The 18,485-nt window shown below is 36.8% G+C and overlaps 1 protein-coding gene across 1 annotated transcript; it reads left to right on the top strand.

The window, feature by feature from the left end:
• Nucleotides 1–3,505: 3,505 nt before the first annotated feature.
• LOC105448368 lies at nt 3,506–18,153 on the top strand. The gene is made up of 3 exons (XM_011686890.1): nt 3,506–3,580; nt 17,110–17,308; nt 18,035–18,153. Exons 1-3 carry the CDS (start codon nt 3,506–3,508, stop codon nt 18,151–18,153), a joined length of 393 nt encoding a protein of 130 aa, XP_011685192.1.
• The last annotated feature ends 332 nt before the right edge of the window (nt 18,154–18,485 follow it).

The following is an 18,485-nucleotide window of genomic DNA, read 5'->3' on the forward strand; positions in this document are numbered from 1 at the left end:
ATCGATACTCTCATGTTTTTGAAATGTTTCAAGAGTGACTCGAACTGTTTCCGTCATCTTGACAGTCTAAAGTTATACTTCTCACATGCAAATAAATAATCATTCCACGTAAATAAATTAAGAACTTAGATACATAAACGTAGATATAACTGCTATAACATATATATATAATATAAAACACGTTTCTATGTTATATTGGTAATTAATATTCGGTGTTTAACTTGGGAAGAAGAGTGTTACAAAAAGCATTAATTGTTTTTGCTTGAAAACAATAAAGTGGACATCATTTCCTAATTTTTAAGGCGAGAAAGCACTTAAAATTATGTCACATGACGGAAACACATAAAAAATTGAGTTTACATATCAGGGAATTATAAACGTATGGTGTGTCGCCGGTCATTTGCGAGACAAATCGCAATACGCTACATGTATCGATGATACATTACATAATATAATGCATTATATTAATTGATATTAAAAATGTAGAATATCTTGTAAAAATGCTAATATTTTTGTGAAAACATCAAACGCAACGATATGTTTACATGTACTTGCATTAACATGTCGAGTCGGCTTCCCTTACCCAGCGGACCGCCTGACTAGACACGTTTTTGTGCAGGTACAGGAAAACATTGCGCCTTGGTGTTTTCGTTATTAATAATATGTATAAGTATAGCATTTTATAAAATATTCTAAATTTTTTAATCATGATGTACAATATCGTATATTGTACGATATATATGTGCTTAACAACCTGTCTCGCAAATGACTGCGACTCGCCACGCGTTTTCCCGACTTCAATTTAATTTTCCATGTATTCCCTTCATGTGACGTAATTTTAATTAACATCATAGGATTTCTCATCTCAAGAAATATAGGAAATAATGTATATTTTATTTTTTTCCGAGCACAGGAGAAACAGACCTTTTTTGTAACAATCTTCTTTAAACCTTAAATAGCTCGAGATTATAGGTACGTTTTTTTTTAAATATTTTTTATAGTTGAACTTGATGTACACTCTTTGTACGCAGTGAAATAACGCAGGTTTGATATTTGGATGAATAAAGCGAGAAAGTACAAGTTCTAACAGCGATAAAAAAAAACGAACTTTTTATGTAATATGTACGTGACTGTTTGGAAAAATGCCTGTATAAGATTATAGAAACATTAAAGAAAATTTTCACGTGAAGGAAAAATTAAATCGAAAACGGCGAGATGTATTGCAATTCAACGCGGAAGCAGATAACAAACAGATGTACGTTTGATGTTTGACGAAAGCGAGAAAGTTTTAATTCAGTGCGGCAATCAAACTTCATGTAATATACATGTACGCGACCATTTGGAAATTAATGCGTGCATATAAAATTGTAGAGATATCAATTAAAAGAAAATTTTCACCTGGGGAGGGGGGAGAAATTAAATCGGAAGCTGTTTTGATAACGCTGCAACTCAACGGGCAGATAATAATCACGAAATTAAATCGTTGCGTTTACGCATAATTAGTTGGAATATTTTTGCCTCTCTCTCTCTCTCTATATATATATACATATTTCTGTTCTGCTATATTTACATACGTATATTCACATTAGATTCGACGTGATTCAAATATTTTATATACGCCGGCACCCACGCGCGGTGTGCCGTCGCGATACGCGGACCCGGTGTGCGTCTGTCTAGGCACGCGCGCGCGATTCCACGCTCCACAGTATCGCTCGGTCTCTCGTCGGAGCGCGTCGCGGTGGCATCTGTGCGGATCGCGGAGTCCGAGGGAGTCGAAAACGAGAGCCGGGGGGGAGGGAAACGCGCGCGCGTCGCGTCGTGAAAATTGCGTTTCCACCCGAATTTTTCGCCGTCCGTCGAATCGCGCGCCGTGCGATCGGTTCATCGAGGGCTCTTATTTGGACCTTCGCACGTATACACGTCATTAATTATCAGCGTGGGCAGCGGAGAGGCACGATCAGATACACCGTCCTCTCGCGCAATCGAACAATCGGGCAATCACGTATATCGCGGCCGAAACGTGACACGCGACTTTCGTTGATCAGCATTCAACGGTTGACCGTGCTCCAAAAACCTGGAGTCGGCTACGGCCGATTCTCTTCACGTATATATATATATAACTCTCTGTTATTTCGGTCATTGTAATGCAGTTTCTCAGCCGTTCTCGATCTCGCCGAGTTTCGTTTCGATTCTCCCTGCAGTCGCCCATCGTGCGGCTATTTGTGCAGCGCTATTCTGTCGATACGCGGCCCTTCGACGAGTAAAATATTCTTATCATGATAGCAACTGCCGGTGCAGGTGCTCGTACCGACGCGTGGGAGCACCGCGGGGATCGCTCTGCCGTACGACAATACGAATCAACGGACAGCCGTGACAGTTGATTGTTAACGCGTGATCTGGGTGGTCAGCGCGTGTCGCGAGTTGGCGCCAACTTCACGGAAGCGAAGCGCGGATCGTGCGCAGGCAGTTAGTGTCTCGGGGCCCTCGGGGGCGCTGATCAACAAGTAGTTCGTTATTCGCGCGCCGTGTTTGCGCGGACGAGACGACGTCCTCGTGCCGGGGTGGGTGAGAGGCGTGTGCCCCTATATCGTGTAAATGACTACAGTGATACACCGCTCTTCCTCCCGTTGTCGGACGAAGCGAAACGTTCCGCGTGAGAGTGACCGCGTCCGTGACGCGCGCGTGGGCCGTCGTCACTCGCGTTCGAATCGCACGCCGCATTTATGTTGTTAAACACCACGGTGTGTGTTAGAGAGAGAGAGAGAGGAAGAGACTTTTTTTCGATCTCGCGACGCGAAAAGCCGGAGGAAATAAGCCGGCTCGTGGACACGCCGTCGATCCCGAGGATCTGAATTGGGTAAAACGAGCGCATTTTTGGCACGCCTCATCGTCTCGCGAATTAAGCGCCCTGCGCGCCTGAAGTCGTGCGGAGTAAACGGCGGCGATTATCGCGACGCCACCTGACCGACGCAGCTGTCTGCAGTTGTTTTCACGGCAGTGATTGAACATCGTCGGAGCATCGTCGGAACGTTGTCGCGAGGAGCACAGTGCCCGCGGGATCGGTGCCGTGTGCAATCGGACGATCGTCGTGATCGAGTACATAACAGACTTTCGGAGGACGCCGAAGATCGCACTGTCGGCGGTCGTTCTTACCGATCGCGTCATGCCCAGCAAGGACCCGATCTCGTCCGAGTCCGAGAACGCGTCCCGCGGTCCGCGCCGCGTCCGCTCGTCATGATCAACATCGGATCGGCGTGATCAATATAATCTCGGATCGTGTCAAGGTGTCGCGCGCGCGGGAGAGACGGAAAAGTGTGTGTTTGTGTGTGTGTGTGTGTGCGCGATCGTTCGCGAAAATGCGAGGTGAGTCTCCGTCTTCCGGTGGGGCTGCAAGTGTCGTCCGCGGCGCGTCCACGAGGCCGTCATAATCGCGGGGGCGGAGGGTGCGAGCGGGAGTGCCGCCGGTACCGGCTGCAGTGGGCTCTATAAGGTGGCGGTGACGTCAATGCACATTTGCGCGCGGATCTTCGCGTGGGCATGGGACCTTCTCGTCGGTAGCGCGGCGTATCCGATGCAGCAGGTAAGCTTAGCCACCAGTCCCGCCAATGTCAAGGGAGCGAAGAGGGTGGTGGCGTTCGCGGAGGTCGCGGCACATTCCGGGGAAGCTACCTTCGCGCTCCCCGCGAGCGAAAATTAATTACAAATTTCGTGCTGATCCTGCGGTATCTGGGACACGTCTTACCCTCTTCTCTCTCGCCACCCACACAATTATATAAAATAAAATAAATCGTATTGGCTATATATTTATTCTACAAAATAAAATATATATGATTAATGTGCACACGTGTCAATCATATATACTAATGCCGTATCTTATTTCATTTTATATATTATTTTAAAATTTTTACATATTTTTAAATATACAAAAATTAAAGCAATAAGTGCTTTATGCCTCCCATATAAAATTGCATAAATTTTCTTTTAATGATAATTCATGGAAACTATTATAAAAAGATTATAGATTCCGTAATCTCCCTTTGTATTTTTTATTACAAAAAATTGTTTCTTCTCGCATTAATTTAGGCTGCCAAATACGCGAACGTTATGTTTATAATTTATTCAGATTATATTTAATTGGATATTAATAGCGGTTTTGTTTAAATTGCATATAATTGTTCTCTGGAGTACGTGCTATTTTTTTATTATTTTCGATGCTGATATCCTGAATAGCTTATGGTTTCAAGTTAAATCTAATGAATCGTGTGCATAACGATAAATTAATAGCAGACGCCATCAGAAATGGAGCTGTGAACTGAGAGGGCTATCAATCGAAAATTTCAATTTCCACCGTTTGATTGTTTTTCGGATTGTTTTGCACGACTGATTGGCGATGCTCGATGAGACAGGTGTACACCAGAGAGAACAAATGGAAATTCTTGCTAATAGTAACGGTTATATTCTCTTTCTCTCTCTTTTTTTCAGCTTGTTTTTACAACATTTCATATCTGCACATGCGTTCGACATATTAAAATGCGGACTTGTGTGAAAATATTACAGACGCGCTATTTGTATTTTCATGTTCCCAGAGACGAGCAAGCGAGAGAAAGTTGAAGCGTACTGTTTTTTGTTCGTCAACATTCATATCTTTTGATCTGTGACCTTAATAAAAGTGTATTTTTTATTATTTAAATATGCATAATTATGAAATAATCATGAAAAATATCATCTCTCCAGTGTAACTTTTTTTAAAACATTTTGTTTTATTTGTAGATATTGAAAATGAAAAAAAAACTTAAAATTAAAAAATCAAAATTACTCTATTTACTATTTTCATTATTTTAATTATGTTTATTTTACATTTATACTGACGATGCATATTTAATATTAGGGACAGTAATGTGTTTTTTAAGTAAGCGGATAGCAATAAATTAAATTCTTTTTTAATCTATTGAAAAATATATGGCTTTATTTACTAATATTTTTTATTATTTAATGAGAACGCTTTTGAAAGTTAACTTTGTTGCTATCCTTTTCACTTCATTCTTCTTACTTTTTACACTTAAATACGCGGGCAAACGGCTAGATGAGTTTAGAGCGAGATAAAGTGAAAATTGTATACGGACGTGTTCAATATAACGAATCTTAATATAAGTAGGTACCTGACGGAGCTTAAGATCTCTTTGAACCTTGCTTCGTGAGTGAAAAATCTGATAATATTCACGTTAATAAATAATATTACTTTGGAACATTTTTTTTAAATTCTCTTACGCTGTGTGATTATTATCTTACTCTTTAAATCACAATAAATTAATAACTTTTTATATCACTCAAGACACACTTCTTTCTTAACAGATATCTTATGCAAAAATTATATAAGTTATATTAATTAAACGTACATAATGAGTCGACTGTGTTATGGTATAGTGTAAATGTTATAAAATGGCTGACAAAAAAAGGAATAAAGTTTATTAGCGTCTTATTTAATTAAATAATCAAGTTTACATTTCTCTTCACGAGTTTTGGATTACAATTTATATTTTTTAAATATAATATTAAAGTTGAAGATATCAATATACTTTTGCAGTGCGAGTGCAGTTGTACAATGTCTAGACAGACGCTAAAGTATAACTTTTTTCATGCAAACGATACAAGAAATTACATCTATACAAAAAGATTAGGTAGTTGATGTTATACTTTTATCTTATAGTCACGTTAATAAAGAAAAATATTTTTTCTTCTCGACAATAGAGCGAACTGAATGATTTTGTCAATTTGGTTTGACGTTCATTCAACGCGACTCCACAATATTGACAACAGAGTAGCAATTCGACCCAATCGCTCTTGCCCGAAAAAATTCCGCACCACACCTCTCGCTACGCACACGTGTAATAGAAATGGCGTTTCCTGTTCGAGAAGGCACGTGAGTGCCTTACGCCAATTTGTGCGTAGTGTCGCGCACTTATTTGCTCGCGGTGTTCCCCATTAGCTAACAACCTAATTATGAGCCTCCGCTTCACCCGCCGTCCGTTGCTTTGTTTGCCCCTTTTCCGTAAAGTTACCGATGTGTACGTATGTGCCCTCGAGACTAACAATTTTGGCCTCGTTTCTGTGTTGTTAGCGAGATGGGCAAAGAGGAAGCACACGGAGTCTGAAAACATGCGTTACTTTTATGCGTAACATTGACACGTGATCACATTTAACTGAGATACATTAATGAGAGACATATCCTTGTAAAAAATTGACGGAATTACGTTTTTCCGGTTAAAATTTAATTTGTCGTAAATATAAACTAGCGCAATTTATGTGCGAATTTTCTGTGTTAACGAGAAATAATAAAAGTTCCTCCGGCTAAATGGATTTTTCATATTGCATGGTTGTTCGTTTTATTGCTTTTCGTTTGTCGATTCACGGAATGTTGTTTGCTATAGCGAATTTAAAAACGTGGATGATACGATTTGATTATGTGAAATCGGTGATGCGAATGCAATGATCGTAGTCGTTTTCTAGAGAAATTCACATAAAAAAAAAATTTTTTTTCTGATTACATCTCATCCATTATTTGATACCTATTTTCTATGAACACCAAATGTATACGTTATAAATTCGAATTTAGATTGCAGAAATATCTACTCAGATATAAGTGAATGTAATGATGACAAAGCTGTGTCGAACGTACGTCAATGCGGTTTCGATAAATACAGATAAATGTGCGAGAAACTCGATTGGCGATTACGTGCAACTCTTTCGGATGTCCCTACCGATTAGATTATAATGCTTCAAACGCGCGGGCTCTGCGGTTCTCGGAAGTTTGTTCGCAATTTAACATGCACATTAATTTCTGTATTAATTCTGCGATTTAGCCATCCATCATATATGAGCGATATTAATTCGCGCTCATGTTTACACGGACTCGAATGGACATGTTTACATTTTGTTATATCGATATACAAGACGTGAAAGTATTTGCAATTGAGCGCGAATATAATAGAACAATAATATTGTTAATTGACTGAAAATTGTATGATACAGTATACAATAGTATTATTATTATTGTCTAAGCCTAATTAATTAATCTCATCTGTTAGTTAGCTTCCATCGCGCCTGATGACATTAAATGAGGCAATTGAGAGTATCGAGTAAGCGCGCGTAATACAACAACTTTATAACAATAGAATTTATAGTTATTGAATTATGAATGTTTATTTAATAATTGTATCAGTGAATCCTAATTGCTCCATTCGATAGGTGTTCTCTCAACAATGTTTCTTACATTTTTTTTTAGGAATCTTTTGAATATTTTTGTCCCCTATGAATTTTTCGAAGAGATTCTTAATTTAAAATCGCTTCTCGTTTTATTCACTTGCACGGATTCGTTTGAATATTCAGAGATTGGAATCTGACACAAAGAAAAATGTGATAATATATACACGGAATATTCAAAGAGAAATATTCCCAGGGAGGGTTAAGGTGATTTTCAATTATTTCAACAAAGAGCACGAAGGAAAAAATCTGGAAGGAGAGATAGGTAATAGTGTTATAGAATATTCTTATAATCGAATCGTCGCGCGATATGAACTGCGTCATAAACTCGATGGCGTCAGTAGAACTCCGCGCGTCGTCGTCGCCGTTAGCGCCGCAAATAAATTATAATTACTGCAGAACTGGGGTTACATTGCACGGCGGAGATAACTTTTCATTGCAGTAAATCGAGGAACCATCGCGAACCTGTCCAAGCGTCGTGAAAATTAATTTTCTAAGGTACTAAATATTGTTGAATTCCTTCTCGCTGCGGATAAAGGCGCATTTGACAGTCCGTTTCCTTCTTGTTGCTCGCAATGCCACCACCTTGTTTTTGTCACATACCATGTGCTTATCCGTACTTTCCGTTTAGTTGCTTAGAAAGGATCCACTTTCAAACTTAATGAAGCCTCTGTTCGCCGTGTAACAAAAACCCCCCTGCATGCATTTACGATGTCAAAATATTTGCCGTCGTGGACGCGACGGAAACTTTTCACAAAGCACCGTTTCATTGTGAATCACTAAAGCCACGTCGCTTTCCGCGATAAACAATGCGTGCGCACTTTTGATCTCGTCCCGAATAATAAGGGCATGTCGCGTTTTCTCGACGAGCTGGCGTGGATCGTGAATAAAGCTGCTGCTGCTGCTGCTGCTGCTGCTGCTGCTGCTACTGAATATAACTTGCCTGCGATAAGTCACAAGTTATTGCCGGAAAGTTGTAGTTCAAAGCCTTCAGAGCATCTCGACGAAACGGAAGTTATCGTCATTATACCCACCACTTCCGCATCTTGTGTCGTTAATTTACACCAACCTGATTCGCGTTAACATGATAAATCCACGGTGAAACAGGGATTAATGTGTTGAAACGAGGATTAATGTTACTCGTTAATTAATCGTCAGTAACGCTAGAGAGGTTGCGCAATCTTGCTGCGGTGGTTTTGAAGTGTTTTTTAAATAAGAAAGATCTCATGCTTCTTTTATTTTTGCATATGTTATTTTATTATTTCGTTAACATTGTATATATCAAAATTTATCAAAATATCTTTTAGTGTGATGCACGAGTACTGCAGACACTTTGATGATGCTCTTGATGAGCTATTACGTCATTTACCGCTCTATCTTGAAGGATGCATTTGTATGATGAAAGAGGAAGTTTGTTTCGACGGTTTCCGCCGGTTTCCCGATAAATGTGAAAAGTTTGCGCGTAGAAGAGTGCGCACAAAAGCGTGACAGGTGGTCGTCTTTTCTCGTATCCAATGCTATTTGAGCATAACTCGCTGCATGTCGAATCAAACGTTAAACGATTAACGAATTATTGACGTCGTCGTGTCAATACTTGCAAAAATCGTCTTTACTTTTTTGTAGTTTCTGCAATCTTGCACACGTTCGTAGCAATATGAAAGTAACACATTCTAGTAACATATTGTCGCATTACTGTGTTGATATAATTTTTGCATATACGGTACCGATAGATGCGCGTCACCTTTTTACAATTGCTTCTATTTACATTGTTACCGTTTCTCACGTCGCTCGAGAGATAGTTCTTTATGAGGTGTCGAGCTTTCTACAACGGAAGGCCAAAGGTCGCATTCAGTTGCAATTAGTTGGAAGATTTTCCGCGCAATAATTATTCTCTGCGTATACAGGCTGTTCTACGATCAACATATAATACTTTAATTTATTCCGCTGATTTATTCACATTTATAGAATTAATACGAGTATGTCAACGTTGCGATGTGTTTAATCAGATTTTTAGCAATTAAAGCCAATAGTATCGCAGTAAAATTTGTACGCTCCCATAATTGCATTTATATACATATAATATATATCATATCGATATGTTATTTATTGTGACAACCAAAGTTAATCTTTCGATTTTGTCGCGTAATAATGTGAATTAATTATTTGCATGATTTCTAAATGTATTGAAGCGAAAACTATTATCGAAGTAAATATTTTGCGCGGTCTATAAAAATTGATAGTGGGAAGTGCAAATTATTATTTTACAATGTTGCTTTTAAATATATATATTTATTCTCGCGCTTGGAATTTTTCGATTTAAATTTATTTTTAAAAAATTATTGATTTAGAATCGAGAGTATATATGCGGCGTAATACAGGAATCAAATCGAATCGAGCAACGAGAAATGTTTGATCGATTTTTCATTAATAATACATTAATAATGTATCTCGCAGGAATTATTCGTTTGAAATGTATGTATTGCGCATGTACAATACTGAATTTTGATTGTATATTTTCGATGAGTCGGTTCATCGCGGTTTAATTAGCCATTAACTCGATCATATTAATCATACCGTATCGTACGGATGGCTATGGAATGAAATTATCGGTGTCATTATCGAATTTTTCGGTCATTAACGAAACGCCGCGAGCACGGAATGGATCAACTTCAAGTTGAGCGATGTAACGATTAATTAATAAGTACAATCACTATTAAAAGTATTTTAATATTTGTCAAACGCGTGTAATGCATTCGGTATTTGTATATCTCGACAATTTGTTAAAATCATTCGCTGTTCAAAATTGTGTTAATTTGCTGAGAATACTGATGAGGACAGCGATGTTATACAAGACAGTCAGAGATGTATTTCTAGACTGGGGATTTATCTCCTGATAGCACATCAGACCGTGTATTTTCGAAGAGAACTCACCTGAGATGAATGTTCCGTTTTATCCTCGTAACAACGCTATCGGCGAAATAAGGAAGGATGAGTTGAAAGATCGAGGGAGAGCTTTCTCTGTAATTTGATCCCTTCTTTTGAGGACGTATTTAGTCTATATTAAGGCACGTTACTGAAATAAAGTAAATGAGCTTAGAAATTCGAACAGACCCTTGCATAATTAATGCTAAACTCTGATATTATCCACGTTGTGTTTATTTTGATATCGTAACATAAAATATTTATATATGTCGTAGGGAAATTATCGAGAAAATATATTTTTCTATATTAGAAGTTATTTATATATAATTGTAATAGGAATTATTTGTTATATATATAGTACAGGAAATTATCAGTAAAATATGTCCTTCTATAGAAAGTACATTGTTCATAAATTAATGTATTATAGATTATAATATACAATAAAATTCAGTCTGTAAAAATTAAATTTTATTTCAATATAAAATAAATTATATTTATTGAAATTTAAATGCAACAGTGTTCTGATAAAATATTTTTTTAATTTGAAAAAAGAATACTTGTCCATGCTTTTAAGAAAATAAAATATTTGTATTAATGCACATTGAAATTTTTAATTTGCTGCTGTAAGAAAGTAAAAAAGAAATTTTAAATGAAAATTATGTTTAAATTAAATTCTTTAAAACTTTGAAAAATTGATTAGATGTAGGTATTATTACTGTTGTACTAAATTTTTTTAGAAAGAAGAGAAATGTACATTTTTGTTGTATACTATTTTTAAAAATTTAAATCTCGACAAATAAAATTAAAACAGGATAAAGTACATACAATAAGAAATAGCTTAGTAGAACAAAAATTACATGATTAAATGTACGTGATTTTATTTAGAAGCTTGCCCTTACTCATCAATCGGTTGTCTCAGTATATCTACGCAATGTCCCACGAGTTACCAGATTCTGTCAGACGCAGCAGTTCAATTTATCTTTGCCGGTTACGCAGAACGTGCTTCTCTTGCCTGTGTGCGTGCGTACGAGGATATTAGGATCTCGGTTTATCCTCTTGAGACTTGTGAGCCAGGGCTGTGGATATATCCCATGACGATATGTTGGCTGTTATTCTCGTTGGTAGGGTAAGATTGTTGATTCTTGAGAATTCCAATCAAAATAAGATACTCAGTTCTTATTTTCGTCAAATAAAATTTTAAAGAATTGTACTCTCTTTAATCTTGTTCTCATGACATGTGGACGTGATTTAATATTAATTTTAATATACAATATACAGGGTGTCTCCGATCACCCGCAATCGGAACACACTACCAGATTAAGCATTTTTCCCGAATCTATCGAACACTAAGTCTGAGATCGTTAAAAATTTTTGATCTGTGTCATTCACTGTGTTTCAAAGTATTTTATGTATTACTAATATTGTAAGAAATTATTGTTATTTATTATAAAATTAATTTAAAAAAATTAAATTAAATTAATTAATTTGAAAAAAATAGTTTACTAATTAACTACGCTGTAGATCAACAAATTATTAGGCTTTGTAGATTCGGGATAAAACGCGGTAGTATGTTCCGATTGCGGGTGATCGGAGACACCCTGTATATATATATGTATATATAATATTATATATCCTCGATCCTAACTGGCCGACCTCCGACCTCGAGCTTGACAGTCCCAACCCCGACCTTGACCGACTGACCCCTGATCGACCGTCCCCCCCTCTCCCTCGTCCCAACTTTAACCGACCGACCTCTTCATCCCGATCTCGACTGACCGATTCTCCATCCCAATCGCCGATCGATCGACCTTTGTCCCGACCGCCGACCGTCGACCGTCTTCCCTATCCCGATCCCGACCGACTGAATCTTCATCTCGATTTCCGACTCGCCGACTCCACACACCGACACCGACCGACTAACTTTATTTATTTGTGATAAAACAATTTTGCCGATTAATCATGATGCATGAATATGTAGAAACGAAACACGCAGACTGAATATACTTTGATATACATGCAATTTCACGTGAAAAGGCATTTGCGTTTCTGTACGTATGCGTATTACATCTCACATCAATGTGTTTCTGTTATTTTTAATCGTTTTATGTAAAAATTGCTTATATTACAGGTCTCAGACAGAGAAATCAAACGTCCATATTTAGCGTAATAATCGGAGATCTGAATCTTTACAGATTCTCCGCTCCTTTTTAACACATTCTGAAAAATGTTCTGCATTTAAGAATAGCGGGTGCTTCTTTTCCCAGTCCATTCTTTTTTTTTATGCGACAATATGTTCTTTACAAATCTATTCGCAACTTGAGAAACGCATATCTTTAGATAAGAGGTAAAGAGCATTAGGAGATTCCCACGGTAGAAAAGAAAGAAAATTTTAAAACGAGGGATCGGACCTTTTATTACCCATTCGGGAAATAACCAGTGATTACGTATGCATAGGTTACGTTACTAGTTTATCGATTTTTAGACAAGACCGCGCACATGTTCGCTGAATAAGCCCGATGACGTTTCCTTGTATGCTTCACGAACACCTGTAGATCCTGTCGCGTTGCAGACCCGTGTCGTTGAGCGAGTGACGCTTATGCAGAATTGTATTGTTTTTATTATATGCGCAGAGGATAATCCTCTGTTTTTGTGCATGTGCTGTGATTCTCGTTCGAGCGGATGTAATCTCGCATAATATCACTTTGTCCAACTTCTCTCGTTAAAACAACGTTAAAATTCCCGTTTACGTTTTACAAAGTACACTTGTAAAAATTCATAAATATTTTTCATATCTGCAATATATACATAATACATATATCCTTTCGCTGTACCGTCTATTCGTCACATTTCAGCTAGCAGGGTATTGCAGCAAAGCGCTTTTTTGCTGCGATACATTATCTCTCTATGAAACATGTATGCTATCCGTCTTGGAAGTTTGTAACATTTTCGAAGAGACATCCATTAGTTGATAAGCGCCCACGAACTTTTCTGACATAAGGCTACAGTGACGTTGATTCTTGATGCGAGGGAGAATTTAAAGATAGCTTTTCCTTGTATATTTAACAAATGTGGCGTGGATAAGTTACAGTTTTGAAATATACGACAAATAGTTTCATGGCTTGAATATATAAATTATGCGACACTCAGTAGCTTCAGTCGGAAAGCTACTACGACTTGACGTTTTCCCTTCATTAGTTTTTTTTCCATCGTGGCTCATTTCGCTGGAATCCCTTTAAGGAGCAGTCAAAAGGGGAGAAAATGTGCCTTTTTGCCATTAAGCATTCGGTTTTATTTTCATATAATAAGGAATATACGAATCTCATTTTCGTCACGATCGACGTTAACAAAATATTGCTTAAGTGAAATTCGGTGTTATATTGTAGAAGGAAACGTTTTTAAGTGTTCGAACGTCGATACAATTTGATTTTTAAAATCATATATTCAAATAATTCAAATTTATGCATACAGAGAGAGAGATAGATAGATCGAGAGAGAGAGAGAGAGAGAGAGAGAGAGAGAGAGAGAGAGAGAGAGAGTGTGTGTGTGTGTGTGTATAATTTAATATAATTTATTAATTTAAAATAACTGACTAATAATTTTAAATATATTATCGCGTATTACATACAGTCGTAAGTATTATTATTTAGTTTACAATTAGTTGTCACGTGTATTTCGTAATTATAATAAGATAATAATTTGATTTATATCTTTTATTTTGTTTTTAAAAATTTTATGTCGAGCGATTATCACGATATCCGTGCGCGATTAAAGATAATCGGTTCGAATGGTGAACTGAAAACTAAACGCTACGAGAAGGAAGGCAGTTATCCGTTATTGGGATTCGTCTCGAAAGAAAATACAGTTAAGTGGGAAACCTTCCGATCGATATGCAATTACGACTTGTGGTCCACAGGGCAATAGAGCAGCTTTGCATCGTGGATAAATATTTGCTGCGGTAAATAAACGAGTAACGTCTGCTCTTGGCGCGTTTATTTGATTCGGAAGGAAAAGTATGTGAATTAAACACGAAAAGGAGAAATATATATTTTTTCCACACAATACAAACAAAGGTACATTTCAAACAATATACCGTTAAAAGTTAGCTCACAATTAATGTCCTGATGATACATTGATCCGTTTAACAGGATTGGCAATTTTAATCTTTGCTTTTATAACATTTTATAATTTTAATATATTATAAAGCATTGAAAATGACGTCGTGAAGATTTTATCAGAGGATATATTAATTTGATGAATCAATTTGAAGTATTTTATCAGGATGACAAATATTTTTTCTAGGAAAACAGTAGATTATTAATGAATTAATTTTACTTTAAAATGTTTAGGTGTTAGCATTGGTTTTTGTCAATGCAATAATGTCAATATTTTAAAAATTATCGAAAATGTTTTAAAATAATAGATTTTAATTAATTTTTAACGTAAAATTTTTAAAAACGAATTCCGCGTAAAACTTGAAGTTTTATATTTTCTGAAAAATTATTTTCTGACACATTGCCGAATGTAGTGTGATTATCCGCTGATTTGCATGTGACGATAGTTGTCATTTGAAAGAACTGCGTTTGTCGAAGATTATGTTCCCTGGTCATCATTGGCGGATTTATTGATGCTCCAATCGATAATCGTGTCCTTGTATCTGTTTCCATTGAGCGAAAAGTTCAAAGCTCGTGCAAGCCGACGGCGATATTAATGCCAACATATGCAAGAAACTGCGGTAACTAACGAAAATTACATTGTTGCAATAAATCTCAACAGAGATGGAATTTTATCTCGAGTACGTCGTATACTGTTTCAATTAGTGCACTGCCATGGGCATAATTTCCCTTTACCTTGTGACATTCAATCGCATATAGTTTTAGTCACATTAATTACCGCGATCGACGGTCATCTGTTCTGAAATTCTCATATATGTCGTTAAAAACATTACGCAATATTACAATCTGCTGGTAGTGCGTATATAGTTTTGTTTTCTAGAAACAGCTTGTGAACTTTAGATCTCTCACTTAATATAAATGCAGAGTCTGCCTTATATTAAAAAAAGTAAAGTATATAGCCATCGGCTAGATATTGAATGAAATTTCATTATAACGAAAATGTTACATTGGTATTCGTTGCAGCGGAATTTCATTGTATATTCAATAAGAGCTTTACGGATTTTAATGTTATTTCGAACGTCGAACGAATGTTGAGCTTACATTGAATTCTGCGTCACTTTGGGGAGAAGCGGAGAGAAATGTAAAAATATCGTTAACGAGAACATTTTATATCTTTACAATGTTGCTTATTGATTTCGTCCCTAATGCGAACGTGGTACACTGTCGTTGTTAGCCGAAAAGCTGCTGCGATAACGAAGTCACGTTTCCGCGGAACTGTTCATCAATTAGACGATTTACTCGGTATTGGTCGACCAGTCTGGTATGCAATAATCATCCTCCCCAATTATTCCTACGCGCAGTGGTTTGTTTAACATGCATTTGCGTTGCAATCTCATATGACGGTTCTATACGCATATAGAACATTACTTACAGATTGAATTAAATTTCTCGCCGATATTTACGACGATGTGAAGTATGTAGATACAAATAACAGATATACGGATCTATATTTATAGGTACTTAGGTAAAATGGTACTTTACAAAATATAAAGTATCATTTTACAGTGTTATGTAATTTGACATCGAAATTTATTCGAATTACGGATGTGATTTCTCTTTGTTGAATTTTGCTAAACTCTTGACCTTTTATTACGTCTAAATACATCTGGTTTTTGAAAACAAAATAATTGTGAATCATTCTGGAAATGAGAGATTTTATGATTAATTATTGGCACTTTTAGATTTACGATAAGAGTGCATTTTAATTGTGAGAGGATTTCAATTCTAATAGATCCTGCAAATAATTTTGTTGAGTATTTAATTAATCGTATTAATACGGTCTGCTGTAGCTTCCTAATTCGACGATACAAACATTTCCAGTTGCTATTGTTGAAATTTTCCACTTTGCTTCGCATTAGCACTACTTGATAAATGGGGAGAAATTCCGAGAAAGTATACCGTTAATTTAGAACCGCGCGTATATTTTCTTACCAGAAGACAATTTATAGATTACATTTATAGAGCACAGTCAACAGACATTACACACCGATCGAAGATAGGTATAGTCTTAACTACTCGGCACGGAGTAATACTTGTAATTTGATTAAGCGTTTCGATTTTATTACAAACGTTTGCCTTTGTATCGGTTAATTACATTTTACAGTATCGTAGACGTATCCGTCTGTTCGCGGCGCCGTTTGTACGTAATTCAGTTCGTAATAATAGACATTGTAACAATAGTTAATAGTTTGATGCGACTCACGCATGAACCATGAAATTTCCAAACAAATTTCGGTTAGTTATAATCTAATTGTGGCCCAGCAACGTGGTTGTGGGGAATATAAAATGGAGATCAATAAGATATTTGTTTTAGCGCATTTTGACACATAATAATTTTATCGTAAGTGCGACAGGCTTTAATAATTTATTACTGAAAATGTTCGTTCTGTATTGTTCTCGTAATCATGAGTGCAGAAGAACCAGTATTGTTTGATTAAATTATTGAGACAAAATATTTTTTAAATTTTGTAAATTGTAATAAAAAATGAAAAAAGTATAGTTATATCGGATTTACAACGGAATAATAACACTTTATTGTCTCTCCTCGTAAATTTAGACCGATTTTATTTTTATGGAGCTTTAATTTGTGTGTATTTTTAAATAATATTTATTATTGAATGTAAATTAATATTTATATCATTGAATATTAAAAAACTTGGTGAAATAATAACTACGTCTGAAATTTGTTGTAGCAAATATTTTATATAATACTTTTTTAAATAATACATAAGTATTTCGTTGCTTTTGTTAACAGTCTGTGGGAATAGAGGTGCGGGTGACCAACGAGATTCCCGTCGTTTCAACGGAATCGAGTGCCATACGAGATGGAGCACCGCCTTGGACTACTACTTCGGCTCCAAGTCGAACCTCCCCGCCAACTCCCACAAATCCACATTCTCAATACTTATCGCCGCATGTTTTTCACGGACGGAACTCACTTTGTTCCGCGAATGGTAAGGTTTTTCAATTATTACTTTGCATAAAGCTTGCGCGAGAAAGCAGAACAAAAACTATGTTTTTTTCCCATCAGCCTTCATTTTTTACAATAATCGAGATTGATTGAGAATAAAAAGACACAATATATAAAATATGAACTCATTGTTAGAGATTCATATAAATACTCGCACATTTCCAATGGTCAATTTTTTTTATAAATTTATAAAAATAAAACAAAACGAATCTTTCGGAGATTACGCGAATTTGTATAAATGTTTCTTTGGAATTTTATTTATTTAAACAGTAAAACTCTTAAATAAAAATCTATTTTTATCTGAAAACAATGCGCAATGGAATACGAAATAAAATTTTGACCCTAATATTAATAAAAATTTGAAACGTATCAGTTGTCCAGATACAATTGCACGGATGGGCTAATCTGATGTTAACACAATCGGCTGCCGGACAATCACGTTCGGTTTTTACGGGGGGAAAAAAAAACGAATCGTGTTACGTATTGTCTACACGCGGCGGGATTGGAATTTATCATCATCACCCATTCAATCCCATGCGGTGGTAATCCCTTTAAATCGATGTTTTCTCCGCAAACACCTGCCTTCCAGGCGGCGCGATGTTGTCCCCTCCCCCCTCCCCTCTCCCCCGGGGAGGAGGTGGATTACGCGTGCAATGTCGCAGCATGACCTCGCTTTCGAAAATTTCTCCGTACCGTTCGATTATTTCAGATTACACGCGAAGGAGGCGACCCATGACACTGCGCATCGGTCCTCGTCTGAGTCTTCCGAGCAAGAGCACATCCGCGCCGACCACAACTACAGACGGGGAGTGGCGTGCACTTAGGTAAGTCTAATAGAATCTCTCCCTCGCTGTTTCCTGCAATTTCCGCTTCCGTAACAGCGTATTTCGGTCACGATAAACCGCACCGTCGTACCGAGTCGCGCGCATGGTAAATAATAATGGAGACCCATTGCGAAAGGACGTTTATGTTGCTTTAAATAAGAAGAGAGAAAGAGAGAGGTTTATAATAATTTATTATTATATCTCACTATCTTGCGCTAAACTCGCGAGCGTTTACATTGTATGCGAAGTAAATTGCTGACGTAAGTCCAAAACGCGAACTGCCACAGTTATTTTGTACAGATTTTAGCGATATTTAATATTTAGTGATAGAATCCG

The sequence above is a fragment of the Wasmannia auropunctata genome, unplaced genomic scaffold (genome assembly GCF_000956235.1).
Source record: "Wasmannia auropunctata unplaced genomic scaffold, wasmannia.A_1.0 LD336088.1, whole genome shotgun sequence".
Classification (NCBI taxonomy): Eukaryota; Metazoa; Arthropoda; class Insecta; order Hymenoptera; family Formicidae; genus Wasmannia; species Wasmannia auropunctata.

Coding starts and splice junctions, on each gene's coding strand:
- LOC105448368 (XM_011686890.1), top strand. CDS start 3,506: ATGCACATTTGCGCGCGGATCTTCGCGTGGGCATGGGACCTTCTCGTC. Junction 3,581..17,109: donor CGGCGTATCCGATGCAGCAG/GTAAGCTTAGCC, acceptor TTTTGTTAACAG/TCTGTGGGAATAGAGGTGCG. Junction 17,309..18,034: donor CTCACTTTGTTCCGCGAATG/GTAAGGTTTTTC, acceptor CGATTATTTCAG/ATTACACGCGAAGGAGGCGA.